General features: G+C 33.5%; 1 protein-coding gene and 5 non-coding genes across 7 annotated transcripts; 1 reads left to right on the top strand and 5 right to left on the bottom strand.

Annotated features, from left to right (window-relative positions):
* The first annotated feature begins 5,203 nt into the window (after positions 1-5,203).
* On the top strand, positions 5,204-26,451 carry LOC123902111. 2 transcript variants are annotated; one of them, XM_045951772.1, is made up of 18 exons: positions 5,204-5,869; positions 6,947-7,005; positions 7,223-7,304; positions 7,483-7,550; positions 7,980-8,049; positions 8,517-8,598; positions 8,796-8,860; positions 9,293-10,303; positions 10,448-10,510; positions 10,605-10,651; positions 11,358-11,403; positions 11,498-11,577; positions 12,283-12,396; positions 13,133-13,214; positions 19,557-19,682; positions 23,208-23,288; positions 24,486-24,611; positions 25,743-26,451. In XM_045951772.1, the coding sequence occupies exons 1-18, from the start codon at positions 5,558-5,560 to the stop codon at positions 25,806-25,808; spliced, it is 2,580 nt and encodes an 859-aa protein (XP_045807728.1). In that variant the 5' UTR covers positions 5,204-5,557; the 3' UTR covers positions 25,809-26,451. The 2 variants fall into 2 exon arrangements, with proteins under 2 accessions (XP_045807728.1, XP_045807735.1); XM_045951779.1 differs by lacking the exons at positions 23,208-23,288; positions 24,486-24,611; positions 25,743-26,451 and having other exon boundaries at positions 5,299-5,869; positions 13,133-13,224; positions 19,557-19,686.
* TRNAC-GCA lies at positions 19,948-20,019 on the bottom strand. The gene has a single exon. It is a non-coding gene; the product is annotated as a tRNA-Cys (tRNA).
* On the bottom strand, positions 20,282-20,353 carry TRNAC-GCA. The gene has a single exon. It is a non-coding gene; the product is annotated as a tRNA-Cys (tRNA).
* Positions 22,317-22,388, bottom strand: TRNAC-GCA. The gene has a single exon. It is a non-coding gene; the product is annotated as a tRNA-Cys (tRNA).
* Positions 22,546-22,617, bottom strand: TRNAC-GCA. The gene has a single exon. It is a non-coding gene; the product is annotated as a tRNA-Cys (tRNA).
* TRNAC-GCA lies at positions 22,877-22,948 on the bottom strand. The gene has a single exon. It is a non-coding gene; the product is annotated as a tRNA-Cys (tRNA).
* Positions 26,452-26,881: the final 430 nt, after the last annotated feature.

Consider the following 26,881-nt stretch of genomic DNA (forward strand, 5'->3'; position numbering starts at 1 on the left):
AACTCGATGTTTTAGTCAAGTTTCTCATATTTTTGTTTTGCCTGCTTTTTGTTTAAGTGTATTAAAGTATTTTTTGTGTGGAATTCAATTATTTTTTTTTGTTTTGGCTTCTATTTTCACAAAGAGCGCTAAAATGAGCAAAACAATAGAAACTAAATCCACCACAAGCCAACAAACTTACTGCCTCCTCACTAACAAAAGGCACCGTCCCACTACACAGTATTGAAAATTCTCAAAAACATAATCACAAGTTGGTCGCAAAAACATTTAGTTACTAGTCGTCTTCACCTCATTCTACAAGGACTACGATTAACATAACATGATTAAGTTTGCACTACCCTTGCCACCCCAATGAAAACCTGGTTCAAAATGCAAGAAATTATAGACAAATATTGACAATGTTTACCATAACCTGATGAAGTGATGCAATATGGATATTCCGTATATACACACAATTATTACAATGGCTACAATTATTAAAATTGCATTCCTAAATCCAAGAAAAATCATTAACCAAATGATGAAACACTTCCTAACAAAGAAACCAAACAAAAAAAGTGAAAAGAACTATAATTTAATATAGCAAACAAACAACACAAGAATAGAAGCATTGAATGTTCATTTGTTTCAAACTGCATACCTGGATATTGCTAGAATTTTTAGGTCTCCTTCCTTTCTGAAGTGGTGACAAGAAACTTCCACTAGACATTGTTACAAGAATCTGCCTCATTTTTTCTCTAAATTATGAAGTTGTTAGGAACAATATTACTTGAGAAGTGGTGTGCCTCAATACCTCATTTCCCCTGCCAAAACAATAGAAGAACATCTGATGAGAGAACTAATAGCTTAATGTATGCCGGTATCGACTATATAATGAGGCTAAGTAATATCTCAATCATAAAAGAATTTAAGAGGAATTCAGCCGGAGCATTAAGCAACACAGAAAGGCATCTGAAAATTCAAAGTAGAGCTATTAGCAACTTAATATCATGCAAAGTATGAATGTATGATTATAGGTACCTCATCATAAAACATAATAGAAGTACAAACACCATATTCTCAAGCAATATAACAAAGTATACGATAAATGAATCAAAGAAAAAGCTAAATGAAATTATATAAATCAAAAGGCACCGGAGATTAGGGGTGTGCATGGTCGGATAATTTGACAAACCAAACCATATCCAAACCGAAACCATTTAATTGGATTTGGATTCATAACCATAACCATATTTTATTATAAACCGGTTATAAAACTGGTTATAAATTTGGTTATGGATATATAACCAGTTATTTTAACCAAACCAAATTTAAAAGTGGTCATTTTTTAAATCCAATTTTTAACCGGTTATTTTTAAATCTGATGAAAAAATCAGTTATTTCATTTTAAAAACTGGTTTTAAGACAATTTAAAAAAATCTTTTTTTTTTGAAAAAAATCTAAATTTAGTAAAACTTGCGTAAAAAAAATAGTAAAGAAATCAGAATTTTATACATAGAATAAATTCCTATATTTTATTTGGTTAATGTAATTGAATTTCCTTCATTTAATTTTAATAAAATCCACCATAAACCGTCCCCATGAGCTTAGCTCAATTGGTTGGGACATCAGCATTTTATATGCAGGAGCCAGGGTTCGAACCCTGGACACTCCACTTATCCATCTTTAAAGGTGGAATTTCAAGCCACTAGGCTACCTGACCAAAAATCCACCATAAACCCAAAAATTGACCGAAAAACCGAAAAAATCGGCGGAAAAACCTAAAATCGACCCTAAACCCAAAAAATCGGCCCTAAACCCAAAAAATCGGCCGAAAAACCTAAAATCGGCAAAAAACCCAAAAATCGACTATAAACCCTAAAATCGACCGAAAAACAAATAAATCGACTATAAACCCTAATATCGGCCGAAAAATGGGTTTATAGTCGATTTTAGGTTTTTCGGCCGATTTTGAGGTTTATAGCGAATTTCAGGATTTTGGGTCGATTTTAGGTTTTCGGCCGAGTTTTTTGGGTTTAGGGACGATTTTAGATTCTTCGGCCGATTTTGGGTTTTCGGTCGATTTTTGGTTTTTCGGCCGATTTTTTGGGTTTTCGGCCGATTGTAGGGTTTATAGTCGATTTTTGGAATTTTGGCCGATTTTAGGTTTTTCTGCCGATTTTTCGGGTTGCCGTCCGATTTTAGGGTTTATAGTCGATTTTGGCCGATTTTAGGTTTTCGGCCAATTTTTTGGGTTTTCGGTCGATTTTTGGTTTTTCAGCCGATTTTTTGGGTTTTCGGCCGATTTTAGGGTTTATAGTCGATTTTTGGAATTTTGGCCAATTTTAGGTTTTTTCTTCCGATTTTTCGGGTTACCGGCCAATTTTAGGGTTTATAGTCGATTTTTTTTTATTTTGGCCGATTTTAGGTTTTCGGTCGATTTTTTGGGTTTTTCGGTCGATTTTTGGTTTTTCGGCCGATTTTTTGGGTTTTCATCTGATTTTAGGGATTATAGTCAATTTTTGGAATTTTGGCCGATTTTAAGTTTTTCGGCAAATTTTTTGGATTTTTGGCCGATTTTAGGGTTTATAGTCGATTTTTGGGCTTTTGGCCAATTTTAGGTTTTTTTTACCGATTTTTCGGGTTGCCGGCCGATTTTAGGTTTTTATAGGATAATTAGCCTAAAAAAAATAGTCAAAAGTTTCATATCAAAAAATGAAGAAATGCGCAAAAAGTCTAATCCAATGGATTTGGACATGGATATGGGCATTTAATTAAAAAACCGGATTTACATAATGGATACCCAACCATTTTTAGAATGGTCTGGTTAATATCTGTTTCCAAGTAACTGGTTATTTGGGGTTGGTTTTGGATTTGGATATAGTCATATCCATATGACCGGATATTTTGCACACCCCTACCGGAGATGCCTTCAGCAAAAACAAAGAAGTTCAGCATTGCCAAACAAAAAACAAGAGCATAAAGCATCTTAACTTGACCAGCAAAGTGAAAGCCCTGCAACCAATGAGCAAACTTCAATGTGAGCAGACCAAAATACATTCCAAAGTTTGAATTCAATTCAAATACGTGCCTTAGCATAACAACAATGACTATTTATGTTATTACAAGCCTGAAACATATCATAACAGCATAACATAGCACAATGGCAAAAACTCTTTCTCTGCATAACATAGCACAATGACTATTTACAGAGTTCTATTTTTCTCTAAAACATAACAACACAAAGACTTTATTACCTTAATAAAAACAATTTAACTAAGTGATGGCTATTCTAGAAAGATAATACCAATATCATTTTTGTTTTACAAAGAAAACCTCAATCACAACCATTTCTTTAGTATCATGCAAAACCATTTCTTTAATATCGTTTTTGTTTTACAAAGAAAACCTCAACCACGAAGAAACCCAGAATTTAAATCATGCAAAACATTAATGTATCAACTTCCCAATTTCAGATTCAATAATTTCTAATACTAATGAATGATATACCTTTTTCCTCAAATTCATGAGTAACAGTCTCTAATTGGACATAAAAAAAAATTATGTGAGAAATGAAGAAGCAACTAAATACTACTCAAATCAGATTATAATATTCACAAAAACTAAAATCAAACCTAACTCAGAAGGGGAAAATTGAAAATCTAAATTAGAATATGAAATCAAATCATGAAATAAGGAAGGGATTAAGAAGCAAGTTGAAACCTTTCTATTTGAAGAAGCCAATGGAGGGCGATGAAAGTGACGGCGGCGAAGGTGTTGGTGGTGGTGAAGATATCGGAGATGATGAGAGAGAGCTGAAGAATTGAAATCCATGAGAAAGAAAGTGAGTTATGATATTGAAGAGAGGGAGAATTTGAAATTTGAAATTGATTCCAACCTAATTGAGGTTTTTGAATTCTAGCCTGTAAAATCTGCAATAGTGAAAGGTACAGCTCAGGGAAGGTATTCTTGCTTCTCTGTTTTTTTGTTTGGCGTGAAGCTTTTCTTCTTTCATGGACTGGGCTTTGCTGGGCTGGATTGTGTTGGATTCATTGTATTTGGCCCAAAATCACAGAACAGAAGAGGAGGGAAAAACAATTCAAAACATTGGCCATAAGAAGTAAACTTTTTGTCATTTTGTCCAGCAATGATTTGATGAGGGAGGCTGTGAGATTGACACCTGGCAAAAATTACCCTAGAGCTGTGTTGAATTTGTGTAGTTAGAATGATATGGCAGCGTTGAATTTTGTGTCTTTTAATTAAACTAAATCTTTGATTTACTTTTTCAGTTCCAAATTATTAAGAAAAAATAAAACATGATAATTTGAAATATGTTCTTGTGGATTTTCTTTGAAATAAGTTGCATAGGAAGATGTAAAAACAATTTTTATTAGTTGCTGTTTATTGAGAAAAAGAGAGAGAAAAAAAATTAAATGTAATTTGCAATTTTACGAGAATAAGGAAAAAATATTCTTGAAAATTATTTTTTTCCCTTATAATTTGGAACAAAAAAATTTGTTTTTTTTTTCTTATAATTTGGTACGGAGGAAGTACCTTTTAGTAATATTTTAATTTTCGTCTCTCCTTTTAAATCAAAAAAAAATTTCCAAAAAAATAAATTATATTTAATGAATAGATGGATGGAAATAGATTTTAGTAATTTTATAAGGGTCATGCTAAACAGTGTCCCTGGGGCACTAGTTAAACATACTAAAAAAAGGAAACAAATGATAAAGTTAATGATGAGAGAGAATAACTTTTCACATCATTGAATGCACAATTTACGAGATAAAACTTCTATATTTGTATCCTTAACTAGTGCCTTGGGGGCACTGTTTAGCATTTTCCATTTTATAATTTGTATTGGTTGGTTGCATTTGAAACCATTAATCGACTCATTGATAAATGATGGATAAATGATAGAGTTGTATCAATTAATTGCGGTGAGTTCAAGCATTTACTTGTTGCTTTTGAAAATGTTATTTAAAACATTAATTTTTTTAATAAGTTGAAGAGCATTTAGACAACAGAGATAAAATAGACTTCATCTCCATCTTTCGTCTATATCTCTTTAGTTAAATTTGTCAAACATTTTAATTTTATCTCAGTAACTTTTCAGCTATCGATTATTAGCTAGAAGCTATAAACTTATAATTTTTTTTAGCAAACAACGCCTAAATTTAGCGGTTATGTTAATTGTTAAGCACCCTCAAACTAGTCAATCAATCAATCAATCATCAATACAAAACACTGTTATCTCGTGTTGTAGAAAAATTGACTGACTTTGAACACATTAATAACTACTACCACCGTGTCACCGTCCATTGACATAAACCCCAACATGTTCCACAACCAACCACCATTTCTCAAACTCAATAAACTTCTTCTATGCTCTCACACACATTACGTACACGAAAAAACCACCATCTATTATCACATCAATCCACCCCTTCTTTTCCTCCAAATTACACAAATTGCCACTACCTTCTTTCTTCTTCTTCTTCTTCTTCATCGCTACTTCTTTCTACTTCTAGTACTTTCTACCGCTACTCACACTCACACACACGTGTGAAGAAACATGAACTCTCTTCAATTCCGTTACGTTCTCTCTCCACACTCCACAAACCACCCCCAATTTTCCCGCACTTTCCCGCCTAACTACAAATTTCCTCCAAATTTTCGGTTTCTTTCTTTGTCAGGGATCAATGGAAGAACAAGTAGAAGAAGAATAAGAAAGAAGCACGGTTTCTCGATTTGTTGTTCTTCGAAAACTGATTCTTCTCAGATTGAGAAGAGTTTTATTGAGAAAAACGATGAACGGCCTCCGTTTGATATTAACCTTGCTGTTATTCTTGCTGGTTTCGCCTTTGAAGCTTACACAACTCCTCCTGTATGTTTTTTTCTCTTGTGATTTTTCTTTGCTTAGAAATTGGTGGATTAGTTTTTGCTGATTATTATAGATTAGTAGAATGATTTTAATTAATTGTTATTTTAGTTTGATTTAAAAGTTTAGTTTAATTTGATACAACTTAGCTAGTTAGGTTTTACTCTATCAACCAATCATAGGAGTGATTTTAGAAGTGGTTACGATTGAAGTCAATAGTTTATAGTAGTTTTTAATGATAGGATTATGATTGATTGGCGATATAAAAATCCTTTCAACCCTCAGCCGCGAGGTAGGTAAAGTCTGGCCAAGAATTGTTCCTACCAGGGTCTTGGTTAGTTTGTTTTGGATTTTAGCCATAGTATTGTGGGAAAAAGAGGGTCCATATTGTGTTCAATCGAGAGTACCTCTCTGGTCTCATACATAACCAAAGATTTCTTTTTCAGGTTTATTGAATAACTGATGTATTTGGTCCATATTGCAAACTTCGGTAGCATTGTGACATGACTCAGACTATTTTCATCATTTTTATTTTTCAGCCAATGTGTTATCAGTTATTCGATGAACATTAAAAAAGAATCTTTGGTTAAATATGAGACCGGAGAGAGTAAGTAAAGTCTGGTTGCAAATTAAACTATTATTATCAGAGATCAAACTCGATTACCAATTGAGTTCATAGGAGGGTATTAACCACTTGCGTCCAAATTAGGACATGTTTGTAGTTAAAGTACTTAAGTAAATTTTTTTAATTTTTTTTCCTATTTTTGGAGGAGAAAAATAACATACCCTAAAATTATTTGTGAATTTTAATAAATTACTATTTAGTTTTGAGTTATTGACTAGGCTGCTAACATTTTGGTTTTATGTATGTTGAAAACGGTAATGTGGTGTTTTTTGGAGGGAAAAAGAGCTAACCTGAACTTATGAGGAAATTTCAAAGTATGATTTAATTTGAGAGATTAAAATAGGAAAAAAAAAATGAAATGATCATAATGTGACACTGGACCTAATATTTTTTTATTTGTCATGTATTTGCACTCTTTTTAATCCTTTTATTTTTCTTTCCATTATAACATGTTTCAGGAAAACTTGGGTAGGCGTGAAGTCGATGCTGCTGGTAGCAAGACAGTCTATCTTTCTGAGTAAGTGCCAATTGCCTTTCATAGTTGCCCTTAGAGCTGTTCTCTTTGTCATTGTATTTAAATTATTCAAATGCAATTTTTACCGAGTCAATGACATCATTTGATCTATGTAGCTAACCTCATCTAAATGGATTAGGCTTGATTATTTGCTGTTATATTTAATCTCAGATGTCTACATTACAGGCATGCTTGACAAGATCTTTTTGGATATATGCAGGGAATTTTTTCGTGAAATTTATGATGGGCAGCTCTTTATAAAGTTGAAAAAAGGATCCAGCTTCCCTGCCATGGATCCATGGGTCAGTTGTCTTAATAAATTTATTTACTATGCCAGATAGTTCTGTAATGTAATGAGATGAAGTTCACTTTTTGTTTCTTTGGGACACAACTGAGTTACTTTTCCCTTCCATTTTTAGCTAATTTACATAATTACTTGACTTTCCTTTTATTTCTGTTGTTGTTTTACATTTATTCTAGGGAACAAGTGATCCATATGTGGTCATGCAGATAGATTCTCAGTCTGCTAAAAGCAATATCAAATGGGGGTGAGCTTTTATATTGTTTATTTATTTTTGTCATTTCACTTATTCAAAGGCTACCATCTAATGGTTAAAATGACTTTTAATAGTTCTAAATAGTTTATAGTCATTGTCACTGCAGTGTTTGTACAGTTCGACTGTTTTGGTTTACTTTAGAAAATCTTTCAGATTATCCTTGCATTTTCAAGCACTTTCTAGTTTGACTTATTATGAATTTTCATTTTCTTTTGAATTTGGGTATTATCTAAGTTGAAAAAAGAATGATTTTGGTGGGACTATTGTTTTATATTTTGTAAGATCCTGGGAAACAAATCTCTTCAGTTTCTACACTAAATAATTGCAGCAGTGCTATACAGCGTTTTAAATTACTAATTTACTATCATAACTGGCAAGTAAATTTGGTTCATTAATGTAAAATTAATTGATTGATGGCAGGACAAAAGAGCCAACATGGAATGAGGAGTTTACTTTAAATATTAAGCGGTCCCCAACCAGACATCTACAGGTTAAGAAGCATGGTTCCTCTTCAACTCTCCCTCTCTCTCTCTCTCTCTCTCTCTCTCTCTCTCTCTCTCATCATGTCCACACTTATGAAAATCCTTTCTGCATATAAAAAAATGATAAATGAATGGGAATCTTAAGTAAATGTGGCAGTGATATTGGAAGTTGCATGAAATCTATTGGTATGTTACGATACATGAAAACATGTAGCAAGTAGCAACTAATCATTGCTTTGTACTCATACTAAATAAATAGATATGCATAACCCCTTTTTTACTCTTCTTATATCATACTTTAGATATATGTCCAGAAAATTTATTAATGGATGTTACTCAACATATCCCTTGGGAATAAAATGGATTAGTCATGAACATTCATTGCAAGGTTTAAAATGTGAGTCTAAGGAATAGCTACAATTAGAAAGAAAAAAAAGATAATGTTAAATTTCTAACAATTGGCAGTATATCTTAGGTTGCAGCTTGGGATGCCAACCTTGTAACCCCTCACAAACGCATGGGCAATGCAGTTGTTGATTTGGAATGGCTTTGTGACGGTGAGTACCAGAAAAAATCTTGCAACTTGCAAGATATTGAAAGATTCTCGGGTTATTTAAAATTTCATCGAGTTGAATTATGCTACATTTTGTTGCAGACATGTCTAAATGTCATGATTACATGAACATTAAGTTAAGATGTCATATTAAACTGTGACTACCATTTTTTTTACCATATAGTTTTTTATTTTTTGTAGGAGATACACATGAAATACTGGTGGAGTTGGAAGGAATGGGTGGTGGTGGAGAGGTTTGGCTGGAGGTATGTTTCTTTCAATGGAATAAAAACAAAACAACAATACAAGCCCTTATTATGAGGAAAAATTGTCAGCATGTGTATTTTGGTGAACAGCATGATGTCTGCCATTTGTTCCAGTGTACATTTTAGTGGACAAAATTATGTATTTCTATTTACGTAGTTAGAAATTTCACATGTGTATTTCTTGCATTAAAATGTTTTTTCTGAAAAGGTCTTAATAGTTCTTAACTTAGTTAATAAATTCTCCATGGCTAATGTAAAATGATGTTTGGCTGTTATTTTGTTGACTTTTTCTTGAGATAAGCTATTCACTTTATCATTCAAAGTGGCATTATGTGTATGCTTAATTTTGTGTCAATTTGCTTATGTGAATAATATGAGGTTGCCTTAATGAGTCATAAGTAGTTGACTTCTGTAATAAATTTTGGAATTTAGGTTAAATATAAGACCTTTGATGAAATTGAAGATGAGAAAAAGTGGTGGAAGATACCTTTTGTTTCAGACTTTCTAAAGAAGAATGGTTTTGATTCTGCACTCAGAAAGGTTATTGGTTCTGATACAGTACAAGTTAGCCAATTTGTGGAATATGCATTTGGGCAGTTAAAGTCATTTAACAATGAGAAGGGTCAGATGTCTGATACTGATAGCGATAACTATGATATTGAAAGTTCTGTGCAATCAAATGAATCTGCTTCACATGAGGCTGGTAGTTCAGAAGTTTCTGGTGAAGAAAAAAACATGGAAGAGTTTTCCTCAGGTGGCAGTGAAATTGAAAATGGATACACTTTGGAATCATCAACACAAGCTAGTGAGGAAGAGCTGTCAAATCAACGTTTTTGGAAGAATTTTTCTAATGTTATCAATGCTAACATTGTTCAAAAGCTGGGTCTTTCTGTTCCTGAGAAATTAAAGTGGGATGGACTGGGGTTTCTAAACAAAATTGGCTTGCAATCCCAAGATATTGCAGAAGATATTTATATTCAATCTGGTCTTGTGATGCCTGAAAGCACAGAAGAATCAGTCAATAAAACAAGTGGTCAACCTGCCATTGCTGCAATTCAGTCTTCACTTCCAGAGGTCAAAAAGACAACAGAGAAATTGATGAAGCAGACTGAATCAATTTTAGGAGGTTTAATGCTTTTGACTGCAACAGTTTCCAAAATGAAAGATGAAGGACGCTCTTCTGAAGAGAGGAAAACTAGAGAAGATTCTAGCAAAGGAGTAGGCAGTGACATTCAATATTCTACTCGTGAGAAGACTCCTATCCCGGAAAACGGATCATTGTTGGTTGATAAAAAAACTGAAGAAATGAAAGCACTTTTTTCAACTGCTGAAAGTGCCATGGAGGCTTGGACAATGCTGGCCACTTCACTAGGTCAACCTAGCTTCATTAAGTCCGAGTTCGAAAAGATATGTTTTGTAGATAATGCATCCACCGACACACAGGTGTTTTGTTATCTCCATTAATGAGTTAACATATCTTTTATGAATTTGACATTTGCCACTGTATCCATCCCAAATTCTGTGTTTTACTGCCAACTTAGTTTTCCATGCATTGCTTTCTATTTTCTTAATTATTAGAACTTTCAGGTTGCAATTTGGCGTGATTCTGTGCGAAGAAGGTTGGTGATTGCATTTAGGGGAACAGAACAGGTAGTTTATATTCTTCTTGTTCTTTTAGGTAGTACTCTTCTGCCATCTGGTTTGTGAGTTTGTCTTAAAGATACTTATGCTTTTGATTTTTCAGACACAATGGAAGGACTTAATAACAGATCTAATGCTTGTTCCAGCCGGGTAACATTCATTTCTAACCTAGTTGTGACTTCTTTAGTGGTTTGTTTTTTATATTGTTCTGGTATCTTTCCACTTTGATACAATTTTTATTGTGACAGTGAGATACCAGACCTGTAATGTATGACATTTGATTAGTGTATTCAGAAAAGTAGACGTATCAATAAATTTGTAAAAAATGTGTTACTTTTCCATATCACCCTTTTAGAATTCTGGGTTGGATTTACCTCAACCTTACAAAACCGGCTTGTAAGGTGAAGTTGGCCCCCACTTATAACACCATATTTTCAGGACATCTCTCAACCAATGTAAGACTCTTAACATACCCCTACAATTTTTTTTGAAACGGAAAAAGTTAGTATTGTTAGTTTTTATGCTGCGGGGGATCAAACCTTTGACCACCTTATCACTCCACTCCCTCACCCTAGCCACCAAATCATCCTTATATCCGCATATTATCCTTAATTTGTTTACTCAGTAAAATTTATTTAATGCATGTTTGTGGTTTTTGTAATGGTACAAAAGAAAAAACATCATTAATTGTATATTGGTATCCTAAAAGAACCAAAGTTTTGTGACAAAAATACAAAACTAAAAGGCCAAAGGTTATGGACGGAGGGAATAATTAATTTAGGGATTGATTTATTATGATTTTTATATTTCACCATATTATTTTATTCCATAACCAACTTTGCTATGACTTCCATAGGTTAAATCCTGAAAGGATAGGTGGAGATTTCAAGCAAGAGGTTCAAGTATGTTAATTGCCGGCAGTTTTTTTTTTATATCTCTAAAACGCTACAAGGGAAAAAAAAAAATTGGTTATTGACAGTGCTGAGATCTTTGCAGGTTCACAGTGGCTTTCTAGGTGCATATGATTCAGTAAGGACCAGGATCATTTCTCTGATTCGACTTGCAATTGGTTGTGTGTAAGTTGTAATTCCGAAGAAATTTTATTTCACCAAACATTGCCTTAAAAACTTGTATCTCTTAGAATATTTTTTTGGTTAATGAAAATATACTTTTCTTGCCAAATTTAAGCCTTTAATTTGTATCATTGATTTCCGTTGTTTGTGAATCATGTAACAAATTTAAACAATGGTGGAAAAATGTTGGTATAAGATAAGCAAATGTTGGTATGATTTAGTCAACAGTCAAAGACTGTACAATAAAATATTTTCCTTGAATCAAGAATAATTGGAAGGAAATAAGAAATACATATAATGAAGGAAGGTCTGAATAAAACAAAATAAAATCCAAGAGATCACAATATCCCTTGATTCTCCAACAGTCATGAACCAACTAACTCAGAAGTTGGAGTTTTGCATTAAGGCATATGAGTGGTTTATTACTTCTCTCAGTCTTTGGGCTTGAAATGTGGTATGCAGATAATACTCCGGCCCATTTTTACATTACGAAATAAGTCTTTTACATTATTTTTCTCTTGATGGTGATGACCGTGTATTCTCTATTGGATATAACTACCAATTTTCTCCTATCATACTCCAATAAGTATTGTCATTGTCATTGACTGTTGATCTTATTAATTTGTTTTATACATTTCACTTTATTAATTTTACTACTCGGCATTTGATTTCATATTGATAAACTAAAGGTATATTGTTTTGTACTAGAGATGATCATTCCGAGTTCATCCACAAATGGCATGTTTATGTGACTGGTCATAGTTTGGGTGGTGCACTGGCTACCTTACTTGCTCTTGAACTTTCATCAAATCAATTAGCCAAGTAAGTTTATTACTCTTGCCTTGTTGTATTTCTTCTTGTTTGATCTGCACTCATTTGATCCTTTATTTACACACTTTTAACAATAATATACATATAATTTACATTTGCAAGTAAATTAATGATATTGCTACTACCTAAGTACATGAATAATATTACCTAGGAACATGAATGTATTTGCTACATTCTTCTGAAGATATCAAATCATCGTGATTGAATCAGATCTGAAGCTTTCAGCTATTTCTTTTTAAATAAATAAAAAATGGACATACTGCCTCACCTTCTTCTGAAGACAACAAATCATCCATGATTGGATCAGAGCTAAAATTCTCAAATATTTATTTTTAAATATAAGTGACCCCATAGTCTACAAGAAATTCATCTTCCCTCCTAATTGATGGTCCTTTATTTATTATCTTCATTGCTTAAAATGTACTTTCCGCAGCAGCTGAATGCAACTAGAAGAGTTAATATAATCTGAAATAATTGATGAATCAAGTAATATATTTGTCTTCCCTGTTTCGACTAAAGATTTTGAATTGCATCTATACAAAAATTAATCTTAATCATTTTTCTTGTTGAAAGGCATTTGCTCTTTTTAACTTTTAACCATTTTCAAGAAGTACAGGACCAGCATATTAATTTAGCCTAATTTTTATATTAATTGTTTATGAAATGTGATATATTAATCCTAACTACTGTATAGAATGTTTATTCATTGATTGATTTTGTCTATCAGGCGGGGAGCAATTTCTATCACTATGTATAATTTTGGTTCTCCTAGGGTTGGTAACAAAAGATTTGCAGATGTTTACAATGAGGTCAGAAAAGGTTATACAATTATTTTATTGACGTTTTTGTCCTTGATACATGCTATATTAAATAAAATGTCCTTGAATTTGGAAATTATGAAGTTGCCAAGTGTGTGCATTATAGTCGTCTTGTGCGAAAGATACCTTTTGCTTTGAAAGTTAAGCCACTGGCAACAGTTTCATGATTCGTTGTGGCATTTGAGTAGTAGACTGTAGACTAGTTATATGAAGGATTATCCTCTACTCAAGTTAATAGCAAATGTGTAATGATCCAGTAAAATCAGATCTAAATTGAGATCTACCAAGTTATAGTCTCAACTCCTAAAACTGTTGATCCTTTTTTTTTTTTTTTTTTTTGCCGTTATCATTGCATAAAGTGAGATTGAAGGATTTAGTATATACTACTTCCGTCCCTTTTTATAACTACCTTTTGTTATTTTCACACGTGTTAAAAAAAGTAGGCAGTGTATTTAATGTGGCCATTTTATACACGGATGTTTCTAAAAAATCCTTGTGAATAGACATGTTTTACAAATTAGTAGTATTAATAAGGGCCAATTCTAACATGAAAGAGTGATGGAAGTGGTGCATGGTGCACAAGTTCCCAATAACACTATAACGAATACGAATTTTACAAAATCCACCGTTGGATTGAAAGATTATATCATATAGATCATCCATAATTTTTTTTAGAAAAATTGAAAATCATTTGATATGTTATTGAGACCCGTCAAGATTAACGGTTTATGAGTTTTTATTGAATACCGTTAATTTTGATGGGTCTCAATAACATATAAAATGATTTTCAATTTCTCTAAAAAAAATTATGGATAATCTATATGATATAATCTTTCAATCAAACGGTGGATTTTGTAAAATTCGTATTCATTATAGTATTATTCGGAACTTGTGCACCATGCACCACTTTCTTCACTCTTCCATGATAGAAAAAGCCATTAATAAGTGTACAAACTAGAGACAGCTATTTTTTCAAAAGGTACTTGTATATAAGGATAGAAGTTGTGTGTGTGTAATATTTTTATTGTAGGACAGAAATCCAGAATATTAGTATGAGGGATTACATCATCCCATAATTTTAGGGATTATTGGTTATTATGTTTCTTTATTGTGTTGCTTATTCTCAGAGATGGAATACTTTAGGCTTAAATGCGATTTTGATCCCCCTATTTTACAAAATCCGCAATTTTGGTCCCCCCATTTAAAAAAATTCAGACATTTGGTGCCTCTCATCTCCTAGCCCTTCAATTTTGATGATGTGGTACTTCATTAAATGATGTGCACCATGGACCATACTAAAATAAATTAAGCTCCAAATGTCTGAATTTTTTAAAATGGGGGACCAAAATTGCGAATTTTGTAAAATAGGGGGACCAAAACTGCATTTATGTCATTGCCATACTCTGAACTTGTATGCATGTATGTATGTATGTATATTTGCGTGTAAGGACATGATTACAATATGATTATATGAATATCTAATATCGGGAAACTAAGCAACAAGTAAAAATTATAATTATCAACAGAAAATTTATAGCTACCGAATAGGAGATACTAATTATAATTATCAACAGCAAATTTATAGCTACCGAATAGGAGATACTAACACTAAATGTCAGACACTTCCCAGCAGCTAACAGAAAGAATACTGGGATCTACATTTAACCTTTAGCATCTAAAGTCAAGAAAAAGCATTTAGCTGAATTTATATCTCCCTTTCTCTCCATAATACAAAGTATTGTCAAGTTATGCTGTACTAGTTCTTTTAAGAGTATCAATTTATATTTGTTGCCATATGTCGGAAAATCCTCTTATATTGCAGCCACGTCCACGGTCTGTTACAAGGGGGTGGATTTAGTCCCAAAGTGCCTAGATATCTGTAGAAAATAATAAGTGAATATTGTTATGTTTTATTCCTCAGCTTAAGACTGGTTTAAATAGGAAGAGTACAAAAATAAAAGGAAATAATAGATAAGCTTAGAATCTCCTAGAAATAACAAACTAGGAAACTAAATATTTTCCAACACCCCCCCTCAAGTTGGTGCATAGATATCTATCATGCCCAACTTGCCTATCAAATGCTCAAAGGTGGGTCTTGCTAAGCTTTTGGTCAAGATATCCGCAGTTTGCTGACTCGAAGTTACAAAAGGTAGACATATGATTCCGGCGTCTAACTTCTCTTTTATGAAATGTCGATCGATCTCAATATGCTTGGTTCTGTCATGTTGAACTGGGTTATGAGCTATGCTAATAGCGGCTTTACTATCAGAGTATAATTTCAATGGAAGCTCAATTTTCATCTTAAGCTCTTCTAGGACTTTGTGGATCCATAATCCTTCACAAATACCTTGAGCCATAGCTCTAAACTCAGCTTCTGCACTACTTCTTGCTACAACTCCTTGTTTCTTGCTCCTCCATGTCACAAGATTACCCCAAACATAAGTACAATATCCAGATGTTGATCTTCTGTCAGTGACTGAACCTGCCCAATCAGCATCGGTAAAAATAGACACATTTCTTTCACCATTCTTCTTAAAAAATAATCCCTTTCCAGGATTTGCTTTCAAATATCGCAGTATCCTATAGACTACCTCAAGATGTTCCTCAAAAGGAGAATGCATAAACTGACTCACTACACTAACCGAGAAAGCAATGTCAGGTCTAGTGTGTGACAAATAAATCAGTTTCCCAACCAATCTCTGGTACCTTCCAGTATCAACAGGAACACTACCTTCTTCCCAAAGTTTTGCATTAGGATCCATGGGAGTATCTGCTGGTCGACATCCACTCATTCCTGTTTCTTTCAATAAATCTAGAATGTATTTTTGCTGGGAAACTACAATACCATCTTTTGATCGAGCAACCTCCATACCAAGAAAATATCTCATGGATCCCAAGTCCTTGATTTCAAAGTCTAATGCTAATTTCTCTTTTACTCTTGCCATTTCAACTATATCATCTCCAGTAAGGATGATATCATCAACATAAACAATTAGGACAACAATTTTTCCATTTTGGGAGAACTTTGTGAACAAGGTGTGGTCAGCTTGTCCTTGAATGTACCCTTGTTTCTTCATGGAATAAGTGAACTTTTCAAACCAAGCTCTAGGAGACTGCTTTAATCCATACAAAGACTTATTTAGTTTGCATACATTTGATCCAAACTTTTCTTCAAAGCCAGGAGGAATGTCCATATATACTTCTTCTAAATCACCATTGAGAAAAGCATTCTTAACATCCAACTGATGTAGGGGCCAATCTAAGTTAGCAGCAAGAGACAAGAGAATTCTAACAGTGTTCAATTTTGCAACAGGAGCAAAAGTCTCTGAGTAGTCTATACCATAGGTTTGAGTAAAACCCTTAGCCACCAACCGAGCCTTGTACCTTTCGATTGACCCATCTGAATTATACTTCACAGTAAACACCCATTTGCATCCAACCGTCTTCTTGTCATCCGGTAGTGTCATAACACTCCAGGTTTTGTTCTTTTCAAGAGCTTTCATCTCCTCAAGTACAGCTTCCCTCCACTTTGGAACTTCTAGAGCAACCTGTACATTTCTTGGAATCTCTACACTAGACAATTTTGAGGTGAAGGCAGAAAAAGACGAAGACAAATATGAATATGATATAAAATTGGACAATGGGTATTTAGTGCAAGATCTAACAGGTTTTCTAACAGCCACAGGATCATCGATATCAGGAAACAAAATACGACTCTCGGAAACAGAGATAGACTTACCTTTTCTTTTTTTAGGAAGTTAATCATCCCCCGGTTCAGATTCATGACAGTGTTGAGATGTGGACTCATCACTTTCTTTGTGATTCTTTCTCACAAAAACCTTTCCTTTCCAAGTCATGTTTCCTGCTTCAAACCTATTATCTTTAAATGACTCATTATTTTGTGGCATTTCAATTAGATCATCATTATCATTGTTTTCAAGATTCTCATTGTTTTCTTCATGAGAAAATGTAGGCTCAGATTCACCAAGTTCACTACTCATAACAGGAGTAGGATTAGATAAAGAATCATGGCCATTTTCTGTTGGTGCAGAAGTATAAGTCTTAGAACTTTGTGATACCGGCAAAGTAAATTATTAAAAAAAGGGTCATGTTAACATGTGCCCTAAGGGCACATGATAAGATACCTAAATATAGAAATTTAGCATTTAATGATACAAAATATTAAATGTTAAAAGAGTTGATTACACGATTTTCAAGAGCATATTTCCACATTTATCTCATTAAAATGTGCCTTAAGGGCACAAGTTAACATTTTCCTTAAAAAAACTCATGTACTCAGTTTGAAACGAATCTTCATTTAAATTTCCCCCCTGAAGATGCGTGTCAAAAAAAGGTTTGTTTTCAAAGAATGTAACATCCATGGTGACAAACATTTTCTGGTTTTTTGGATCAAAACATTTATATCCCTTCTGGGTTGGAGAATACCCAACAAAAACACATTTTATAGCACGCGATTCGAGTTTGCTAATATTCTTATGTTCATAAACAAATGCAGTGCAACCAAAGATTTTTAAAGTCAAATCATTTGAAACACGATCATTAGGAAAACATTCTTTGAAAATATGAATTGGAGTTTGAAAATTAAGAACTTTGGAGGGCACTCTGTTAATTAAGCATGCAGCAGTTAAAACCGCTTCACCCCACAAATAATTTGGTACTTTACTTGCGAAAAGTAAAGCTCTAGCCACCTCCAACAGGTGCCTATTTTTTCTTTCTGCAACTCCATTTTGTTGGGGAGTGTTAGGACATGAACTTTGATGCACAATTCCATTTTCACGAAAAAAAATCACTCAACATTGTGTTAAAATATTCTTTGCCGTTATCACTTCTAAATACTTGAATATTTGTTTGAAATTGATTTTGCACCATTTTAATAAAATCTTTTACAGCCTGACAAACGTCAGATTTCCCCTTTAACAAGTACACCCAACAAACTCTTGAGTGATCATCTATAAATGTGATAAACCATTTTTTATGAGAAAGTGTACTCGTTCGGTTAGGGCCCCAAACATCACTGTGAATAACATAAAAAGGTTTTGATGGTCTGTAGGGTTGTAATGGAAAATGAGAACGATGATGTTTTGCAAATTCACATGCTTCACATTTAAACAAAGACAAATCCTTAGTACGAAATAACTCAGGAAATAAGTGTTTTAAATAAGGAAAACTAGGATGACCTAATCGTGAATGCCATAACATAACATCATCATCATTATTATTCAGAACTAAAAAAGATTCAAAGCATGAACTTATTGGTTTGGAAGGTAGTTGTGATTCAGGTTCAATGTCGAAGAAGTAGAGTCCTCCACTCTCCTTAGCACTACCAATCATCTTCCCCGAGTTCAAATCCTGAAAAACACAATGAGTATGGAAAAAATTAGTTTGACAGTTTCTATCTTGGGCTAATTTACTGACAGACATGAGACTACAAGATAGATTTGGGACATGAAGAACATCTTTAAGGGTTAGACTTGGAAACAACACAACCGAACCTTTACCCGCAATGGCTGAAAAGGATCCATCTGCAATTTTTATTTTATGGTTACCTGCACATGGACTATAAGAAGAAAACAGAGTAGAATCACCTGTCATGTGATCACTTGCACCCGAATCTACTATCCAAGCACGACTGGTTTAAATAGGAAGAGTACAAAAATAAAAGGAAATAATAGATAAGCTTAGAATCTCCTAGAAATAACATACTAGGAAACTAAATATTTTCCAACAATATCTATAGCATTTGTAGTGCTTATACGGTTTAGACAGTCCTCACTTACAAGACTATGACCAACTTCTAAGATTATGAGTAGTTGAACATCTTTAAAAATCCCTTTGGGAACATTAACTCCCTTTTTGTGAGAATGACTCATGAGCATGTTCAGACTACCAGCTGTGAGGGAAAATGCTTCCAATGAATGCAAATCATGCTAAGAAACATTAATTTCTTTGGGATTTTGGCTAAAGACAATTGTTGTCTTAGTATTCAACTAGTCCCAAAAGAAAAGGGTTCAAATTTTTAAGAAATATTATAAACAACAGCACCAAAGCACAAAATGAATGGATCATGAGGTGAAAAGTCATAGCAAACTTTGGAATGTTTTATTTAGAGCCATTTTGTCTTCTGAGCTGTCATATGTTTGGTAAAACTAGAGTTATTTGTTTCTCTGTTTATGTTAGTCATAGCAAACTTTGGAATATTTTATTTAGAGCCATTTTGTCTTCCGAGCTGTCATATGTTTGGTAAAACTAGAGTTATTTGTTTCTCTGTTTATGTTTGTAAAACTGTTAATAGTTTTGCTCTTATATTTGCAGAAAGTTAAAGATAGCTGGCGAGTTGTGAATCACAGGGATATCATACCTACAATACCCCGGTTAATGGGTTATTGTCATGTCAATCAACCTGTATTTCTTGCTGCGGGCGTTCCAACAAATTCACTAGTGAGTTTTAATCTAATGCTTCAAACACCTTGTTTTTTAGGCATTGCTTCGAACATGCCTAAAATATAAATACACTCAGCACTGTATCATATGCTTTTTGCTAGGTCGATTTAACGAGACTAATTAATTTGAAAACTTACAGTAATATCGAGGCAAAATGATTGAAAAGGGTATCCCAATGCTGCTAAAAAATAACGTCGTCAGAAACAATCAGTCATTTAAGTGATTATTTTTTGTTTTTTAAATAAAATGATGAATTTCAAAAAGGGCCCAACCGGGATCGAACCGGTGACCTCTTGATCTGCAGTCAAATGCTCTACCACTGAGCTATGGACCCACTGGTGGTATTCTTACCCCACCGCTCATTTTTAACAATTTTAATGAGATTAATTAATTTGACTGCATGCAGTAATATGCAAGCAAAATGATTGAAAAGGGTTTCCCAATTCCGCTAAAAAATAACTTCTTAATAAACAGTTGAATGAATGCTGTTTATTTAGTAAAAAAAAAACTTCTTTATATACAGTTAGTAACTTAAGTGGTTACTTTTTTATTTTTAATAAAAATAATGAATTTCTACCGTATAAAATATTAAAAATAGGGCCCAACCGGGTTCGAACCGGTGACCTCTTGATCTGCAGTCAAATGCTCTACCACTGAGCTATGGACCCACTAGTGGTATTCTTACTTACCCCATTGTCTTTTTTGACAATTTTAACGAGTCTAATTAATTGGGCAAATTGCAGTGATATCTAGGCGAAAAGGATTTCCCAATTCTGCTAAAAAATAACTTCTTAAAAAACAGTTAGTCATTTAAGTGGTTATTTTTTGTTTCTTTTAATAGTTGAATAACATAGAATTGTCATCTTGTCTTGTATCTAACAATGAGGTTGTGCAAACTTATGTACAAATTACAATAGAGAATTTCCCAATAAAGGAAAAACAGAAAATAAGGAAACTAAATCAATCCTAATAAATAGAGAATAATTAATGCTCCCCCGCAAGCTGAAGCATATATATCATATGCATCCAACTTGTTACATGTATCTGGGGTCTCTGTAGAGATTTAGTGAAGATATTTGATCATTTGAGCTCACTAGAGAGGTTTTAATGACGCTGGAAATAATCTTTTCTTTGATGAAGTGGCAATCAACTTTTGGGTACAGTCCTCTCATGAAAAAATATATTTGAAGAAAGATACAATATAGACTGATTATCACACATAAGTTCCATAGGACCTAGTCCACAAAATCGCCTGAAACAAGTGCTTCAGCCATAAGAGTTTATTAATAGTGTGAGTCATAACACGATACTTTGCCTCTATACTTGACCTTGCAATAACAGTTTGCATTTTACTTTTCCATGAAATTAAGTTTCCGCCAATCAAAACACAATCAGTTTGCATTTCTATCATTTAAATCACCAGCTCAGTCTGCATCTTATCCAATAATAGCGGTATGACCTCTGTCTGAATAAACAAGTCCTTTTCTAGGTGGCCCTTTGATATACCTCAATATCAGTTTTGAATAAAGAAAGTGTCAGAATAAAATGTTATGGAACAATTGAGAGAACGGGTAAGTTTACTGATTGAAATCAAATTAAAAGGAGAACTGGGTACAAATAGCACATAACTTGAGGATAGAGATGGTAAAGGTGAAGCCTGACCAATACTAGTAACCCGTGTCTTAGAACCATTAGCATGAGTGATGTTGTGAGGTATTTTAGGAGCTGGCAAGTTAGAGATAAGAGAGGGATTATGAACAACATGATTAGAAGCACCAAAATCTAAAATTCATGATCCCACAGAATTAGATAGACAAACCGTAGAATTACCGAAATGAGCCAAGGTGGATGGAGATGAAACATACTGGATAACCATCAAACAACGAACGAATAGTCCCAAACAGCCGTAGAAAAATGTTCTAGCAGTGAGAGACGTGGTGGTAGATACACACAACGAATGAGAATTTCAATAACCAAGAACCTGAAAAATTGAACCAACATATCTTAGAGTGCAACCAGAGTGACAAAACACCAAATTCTTGCAAAACTGAGGCTCGTGTGACTGTTCAAAACAATAAAAAAAAACACACAATCGCAAAACAAAATCATTAAGACACCTCAAACGTGGGACCCATAAACTGTAGAAAGGGTTCCAACAGAACCGGACGGAGGAGACAAGCTGGTGGCAAGAAGCGGCGGCGAAAAATGGTGCCTGTGGAAAGCAACTGCAATGGTGGTGGTGCAGAGCACCGTTTCCGACAGCAAAACTTCTAAGATGGCAAATTGGTATATTCTGATTTTGATGGTGGGGCACATGTCTCCTACGACAATGATGGCAGTTTCGGTGACTGCTCCGAGACCAAATCATCGTGTCACTTGGACACCAAACAACAAAAGTGACGAGAATAGGGTTAGCCTTGACGGTGGTTGAACCCAAAGACGAAGTAGGATTTTGAACTAGCTCTAGATAGCAAGTTGAATAATATAGAATGATCAACTTTATTTTACAATGAGGTTGTGCAAACTTATATATAACAGAGAATCTCTCAATAAAGGAAAAATAGAAAGTAAGAAACTAAATCAATACTAATAAATAATAATCAACATTATTAAAAATGATGAATTTCAAAAAGGGCCCAACCGGGTTCGAACCGGTGACCTCTTGATCTGCAGTCAAATGCTCTACCACTGAGCTATGGACCCGTTGGTGGTATTCATACCCCATAGATCTTTTTTGGCAATTTTAATGAGACTAGTTAATTTTACTACTTGCAATAATATGCATGCAAAATGAAAGTAAGAAACTAAATCAATACTAATAAATAATAATCAACATTAATAAAAATGATGAATTTCAAAAAGGGCCCAATCGGGTTCGAACCGGTGACCTCTTGATCTGCAGTCAAATGCTCTACCACTGAGCTATGGACCCGTTGGTGGTATTCATACCCCATAGATCTTTTTTGGCAATTTTAATGAGACTAGTTAATTTTACTACTTGCAATAATATGCATGCAAAATGATTGAAAAGGGTTTCCCAATTCTTTTTTTGTTTGGTGTACAATGGAGCCAATGAGAATTGAACGTAGACAAATCCTAGTGGCTTAAGGGTATACTAGTTCTACTAAAAAATAACTTCTTTATAAACTATTGTATTCTTATTAAAATTTAAAAGTGTTGAAATTCAAAAAAGGGCCCAACCGGGTTCGAACCGGTGACCTCTTGATCTGCAGTCAAATGCTCTACCACTGAGCTATGGACCCACTGGTGGTATTCTTATCTAATCAACCTACTGTAAACGTGTTTACCAAAATTTCCTTCTTTGATATTGCTCTATTTATTTATTACTACCTAACCTTTCCTTGTGTAATAATTTGAATGGCATTGTGCATAAAATGTATAATTAATTTAACTACATTAAAATTGTGTTTGAGATAAACAAGAGTATTTCACCAGTCTTAATTATATTTGACAGTTTCTGGTTCTTCATTCTTACTGATATATTAAATGCATGTTATCCAGGAGAATAAAGATATTTTGGGCGATGGTTACGAAGGTGATGTTCTTGGGGAATCCACACCAGATGTTATAGTCAATGAAGTTGTATGTTTCTCTTCTTCTCTATTTTTTCCTTACATTTTTCTACTCACACACGCACACAAATTTATATATATGTAATGTATGCATGTATTTTAATTTCACATGTTATATGAGTATATTAAAAATAGATATTGACGAAAAAAATTGCAAAAACGTTATTTTTTAAATACATGTTTGAAAAATTTGTTACATTCAATCAATGGTCAAGATTTATCAGATATAAAAAATGAAAATATCTAAACATTCACACACACAATATTGCCCCATATCTTCCATTTATGTGTGAGACTTTTCAATCCCCGTCTAGAAACAACCTTGGAAACAGTTTTTTGAACAAGCCCTTGGAAACAGTTATTATCAAGAACAATCACAGAAACCCGAAATTATCTAATAAGTCAAAGATAAATCTTTATGATTGATGAAAATTGGTCCAAATCTTTGTCAAAATGCTTCCTTGGAATGTTTCCTTCAAACTCACTAAACCTCAGATCTAGAAAATTCAATTCCGGTAACTGAGGAACAAATTCAGTCTTCAGGAAACTTTCCGGTGAAGCAGTTAACACTTTTTGTTTTTGAAACAGTCAATGTTAGTACTTTAATTGTTAATTTGATAGTATTTGCTGAAAGTGAGAATCGAACCTGCGACCATCCTTATCACTTTAATCCTTGACTTGTCCACCCCAGCCACCAACCCAACCTTATGTTTCCCTGCCGTTAACACTTATGTTTCACACACACACACACACACACACACACACACACGCAGAGATGGGAGGAGATGGCCAAGATTGTGTGTGAGAAGGTGTAGATGTTCTCGTTGTTATTTTAAAAATTTGGACCATTGATTAAATCTAAAGGTGTTTTCTTTGGGTTTCACCGGTGAGAGACTTAATTGAACCCTCACCCTAGATGCCACCAGCTAAATTATTGTAAAGAATAAAAATCCCAGAAAAAGTAGTATTTATGATATGGCCTCAAATAATATTAGTAAAGCATTTTGCACCAGCACCTCGGAACATTAACTCCTGGTTCTACCCCTGTATAGCCTACAATCACATTTGGGGTTTAACACGATAGACATTCACTATATTATTATTGGTTTATATTTTTAATGGTTAGGTTGACATATTCTTCCTTTTAGAGTTTTGAGTTATTTTATTTTTATGTTTCACCATTCTATAAACTTTGATCTATCCACAGATGAAGGGTGAGATGGAACTTATTGAGAAGTTGTTACAAACTGAAATTAATATATTCCGCTCAATCAGAGATGGAAGTGCTTACATGCAGCATATGGAGGATTTCTATTACATCACATTACTAGAGGTATGGTCATTCACTTTAAAAAACCTCAAAGGATTACTTGTGCAATTCTTACGTTCTGTTAGATATAAGAAAATATCTTTGATATTATATTAGAGAATCATAATTTATTTTTTATAATGTTAGAATTAGTTTTTATATTACTTATTGTTAATATGATTTGTTTTCTGAATTTCCTGTTTGTTTAGGATTGAGTCTACGAATCCCTATAAGTTGGAATTAGTGTTCACTGTTCAGTCTTTTGTATCAAACTGATGTCAACCTGATTTTGTGAGGTTAAGTTGGGCCTTAAAGAAGTCCACTCTTGGGATTCGTTAGTATCAGAGCCTATCTAAAATCCATTGGACCATCTGTTGTAAGCCACTAGGGTCGCTCTAGATGTCTAGTCCTAGGCTTGAGAGGTGTATTTAGGTCTCATATGAGATACGGCGTGAAAAATTCTAAGAAATTTTTTCATTCTCTTGTTATTTTTTCTAGTCTTTTCAATTCTCTCTTCATTTAGTTGTGGTATATAATAAACTCCTTTCCAAAATTGTATACCAATTTATAATAATATATTGTCATTAAAGTGTATATTATTGTCCCTTTATATAGTACTACTGTACATTAGTTTATTGTTGGGGTATATTATCCCTTGAGATATGGAAAAAGAGTGTATCAGATAAACTTGAAGAAGGGAGGTAGTGAATGGTCTCTCCAACCCCATTTTCTTCTTGGTAACTGTTTGGGAGAATGGGTATAACGTTAGTCCATCAAAGACAAGTGACGTTAATTAATTTGCTCCTAAAAGAAATTTAACATTACTTTAGTCCCTTTAATTATGGAAAGGAACATCAAAATTTTCCTGTTGTTTTAAAACATGACCATGTTAGTAAATTGTATCACTATTTTTTGTTTGAGAGACAAACTGGCAACTTTATTTTTAAAGTACCAAACTGATGTTACTTTCTATGATAAAAGACTAAACTGAAATCAACTGTTTAGAAAATTAGTTAATGTCACTTGTATCTGAAGGGGACTTTAACAAGCATGTACTCCTATTTAATGATGTAATTACACAATTGCCATTTCTTATAAATATATTACTTCAGTTTTTGTTATTAATGGCATTGCTTAATTGTTAAATTATTTCAGCATGTAAGATCAAATTACCAAGTTGCCTCAAGGTCAGAACAAGATGTAAATAACAGCTTATCCTGAGCCAACAAGGGTTCATGCTGGCAAGGCCAGACAGTTGATGTCCATGCACAACTAGACATATACTACATACATACACACTGGAAAAATGATATTGGAGAAAAGCATATATATATTTCAGATCACCTGCAGCCAAATCTTTTCTGGTATGGTAGGATCTACTTAAGAAGTGTCCACATTTAGTGTCCAATTGTCTCGAATTGAATTTATCTTCATTGGACGGCCACAGTTGCAACTTGCAATGCCAAGTACTAAACTGGAAAATGGATTGTCAAACTGTCAAGATGCAGTTATCTTTAGGTAACGGTTACGATACAGAAAGAAAAATGCTAGCAAAACATTTTTAACACAATTTTTCTTAAAAACACTCTTATGAATGAGGGGAATTAATTAATGAATTTTACCCAATTATGGAGTGGTTTGAAATTTTGTTGGCATGATATAACAAATCAAATCTAAGCATCACCTTAGTGTGTCTCAGGTTTCCTGTCTAAAATTAGTGCAATGCATTCCTAAGGATCTCGTAGATTTCCTATATTCATTTTTTTTTTCTTTCTGATTATCTGTTCAATTCAAAGTAATTGTTTCCATAACTTTGTAAGGAAGAATTAAAGATAATATAATTTGATATTTATTATTTTCCTCATAAAGGGAAAAACTAGAATGTGGCTACTTGTTTCCACAACTTTCTGTTTCATTAGTGAAATATACATGTATTGATAGCAAGGAAAATCTCAGAATTGTAACACTTTCAGTTCTAACATTACAGTCATTTTTGCACATTATTATTTATTGGAAAATGCTAACTAGTATCTTTGGGGCACTTGTTATGAAAATAAAAAACAGAATAATTGTCTTAAGGTTAATTTTGAAGAAAATGAACTTGTAATGTTTCCTTGAATTTCTTCGCCTAAAGACATTTTTTCCATCCAACAAAGAATTAGATTAAACTGACACGGAGAAAGAGAGGCAATTGAAAGTCATGAAGCAACACGTAGAGCGAAAAGAAACAAAGCACAAGAGAAGAGATGAAAGTTGAAACATAGCACTTGATGAAAAAATAAAGGTGAGAGAAT

Source organism: Trifolium pratense, linkage group LG1 (genome assembly GCF_020283565.1).
Source record: "Trifolium pratense cultivar HEN17-A07 linkage group LG1, ARS_RC_1.1, whole genome shotgun sequence".
Taxonomy (NCBI): domain Eukaryota; kingdom Viridiplantae; phylum Streptophyta; class Magnoliopsida; order Fabales; family Fabaceae; genus Trifolium; species Trifolium pratense.

Coding starts and splice junctions, on each gene's coding strand:
- LOC123902111 (XM_045951772.1), top strand. CDS start 5,558: ATGAACTCTCTTCAATTCCGTTACGTTCTCTCTCCACACTCCACAAAC. Junction 7,551..7,979: donor AAAAGCAATATCAAATGGGG/GTGAGCTTTTAT, acceptor GATTGATGGCAG/GACAAAAGAGCCAACATGGA. Junction 10,304..10,447: donor ATGCATCCACCGACACACAG/GTGTTTTGTTAT, acceptor TAGAACTTTCAG/GTTGCAATTTGGCGTGATTC.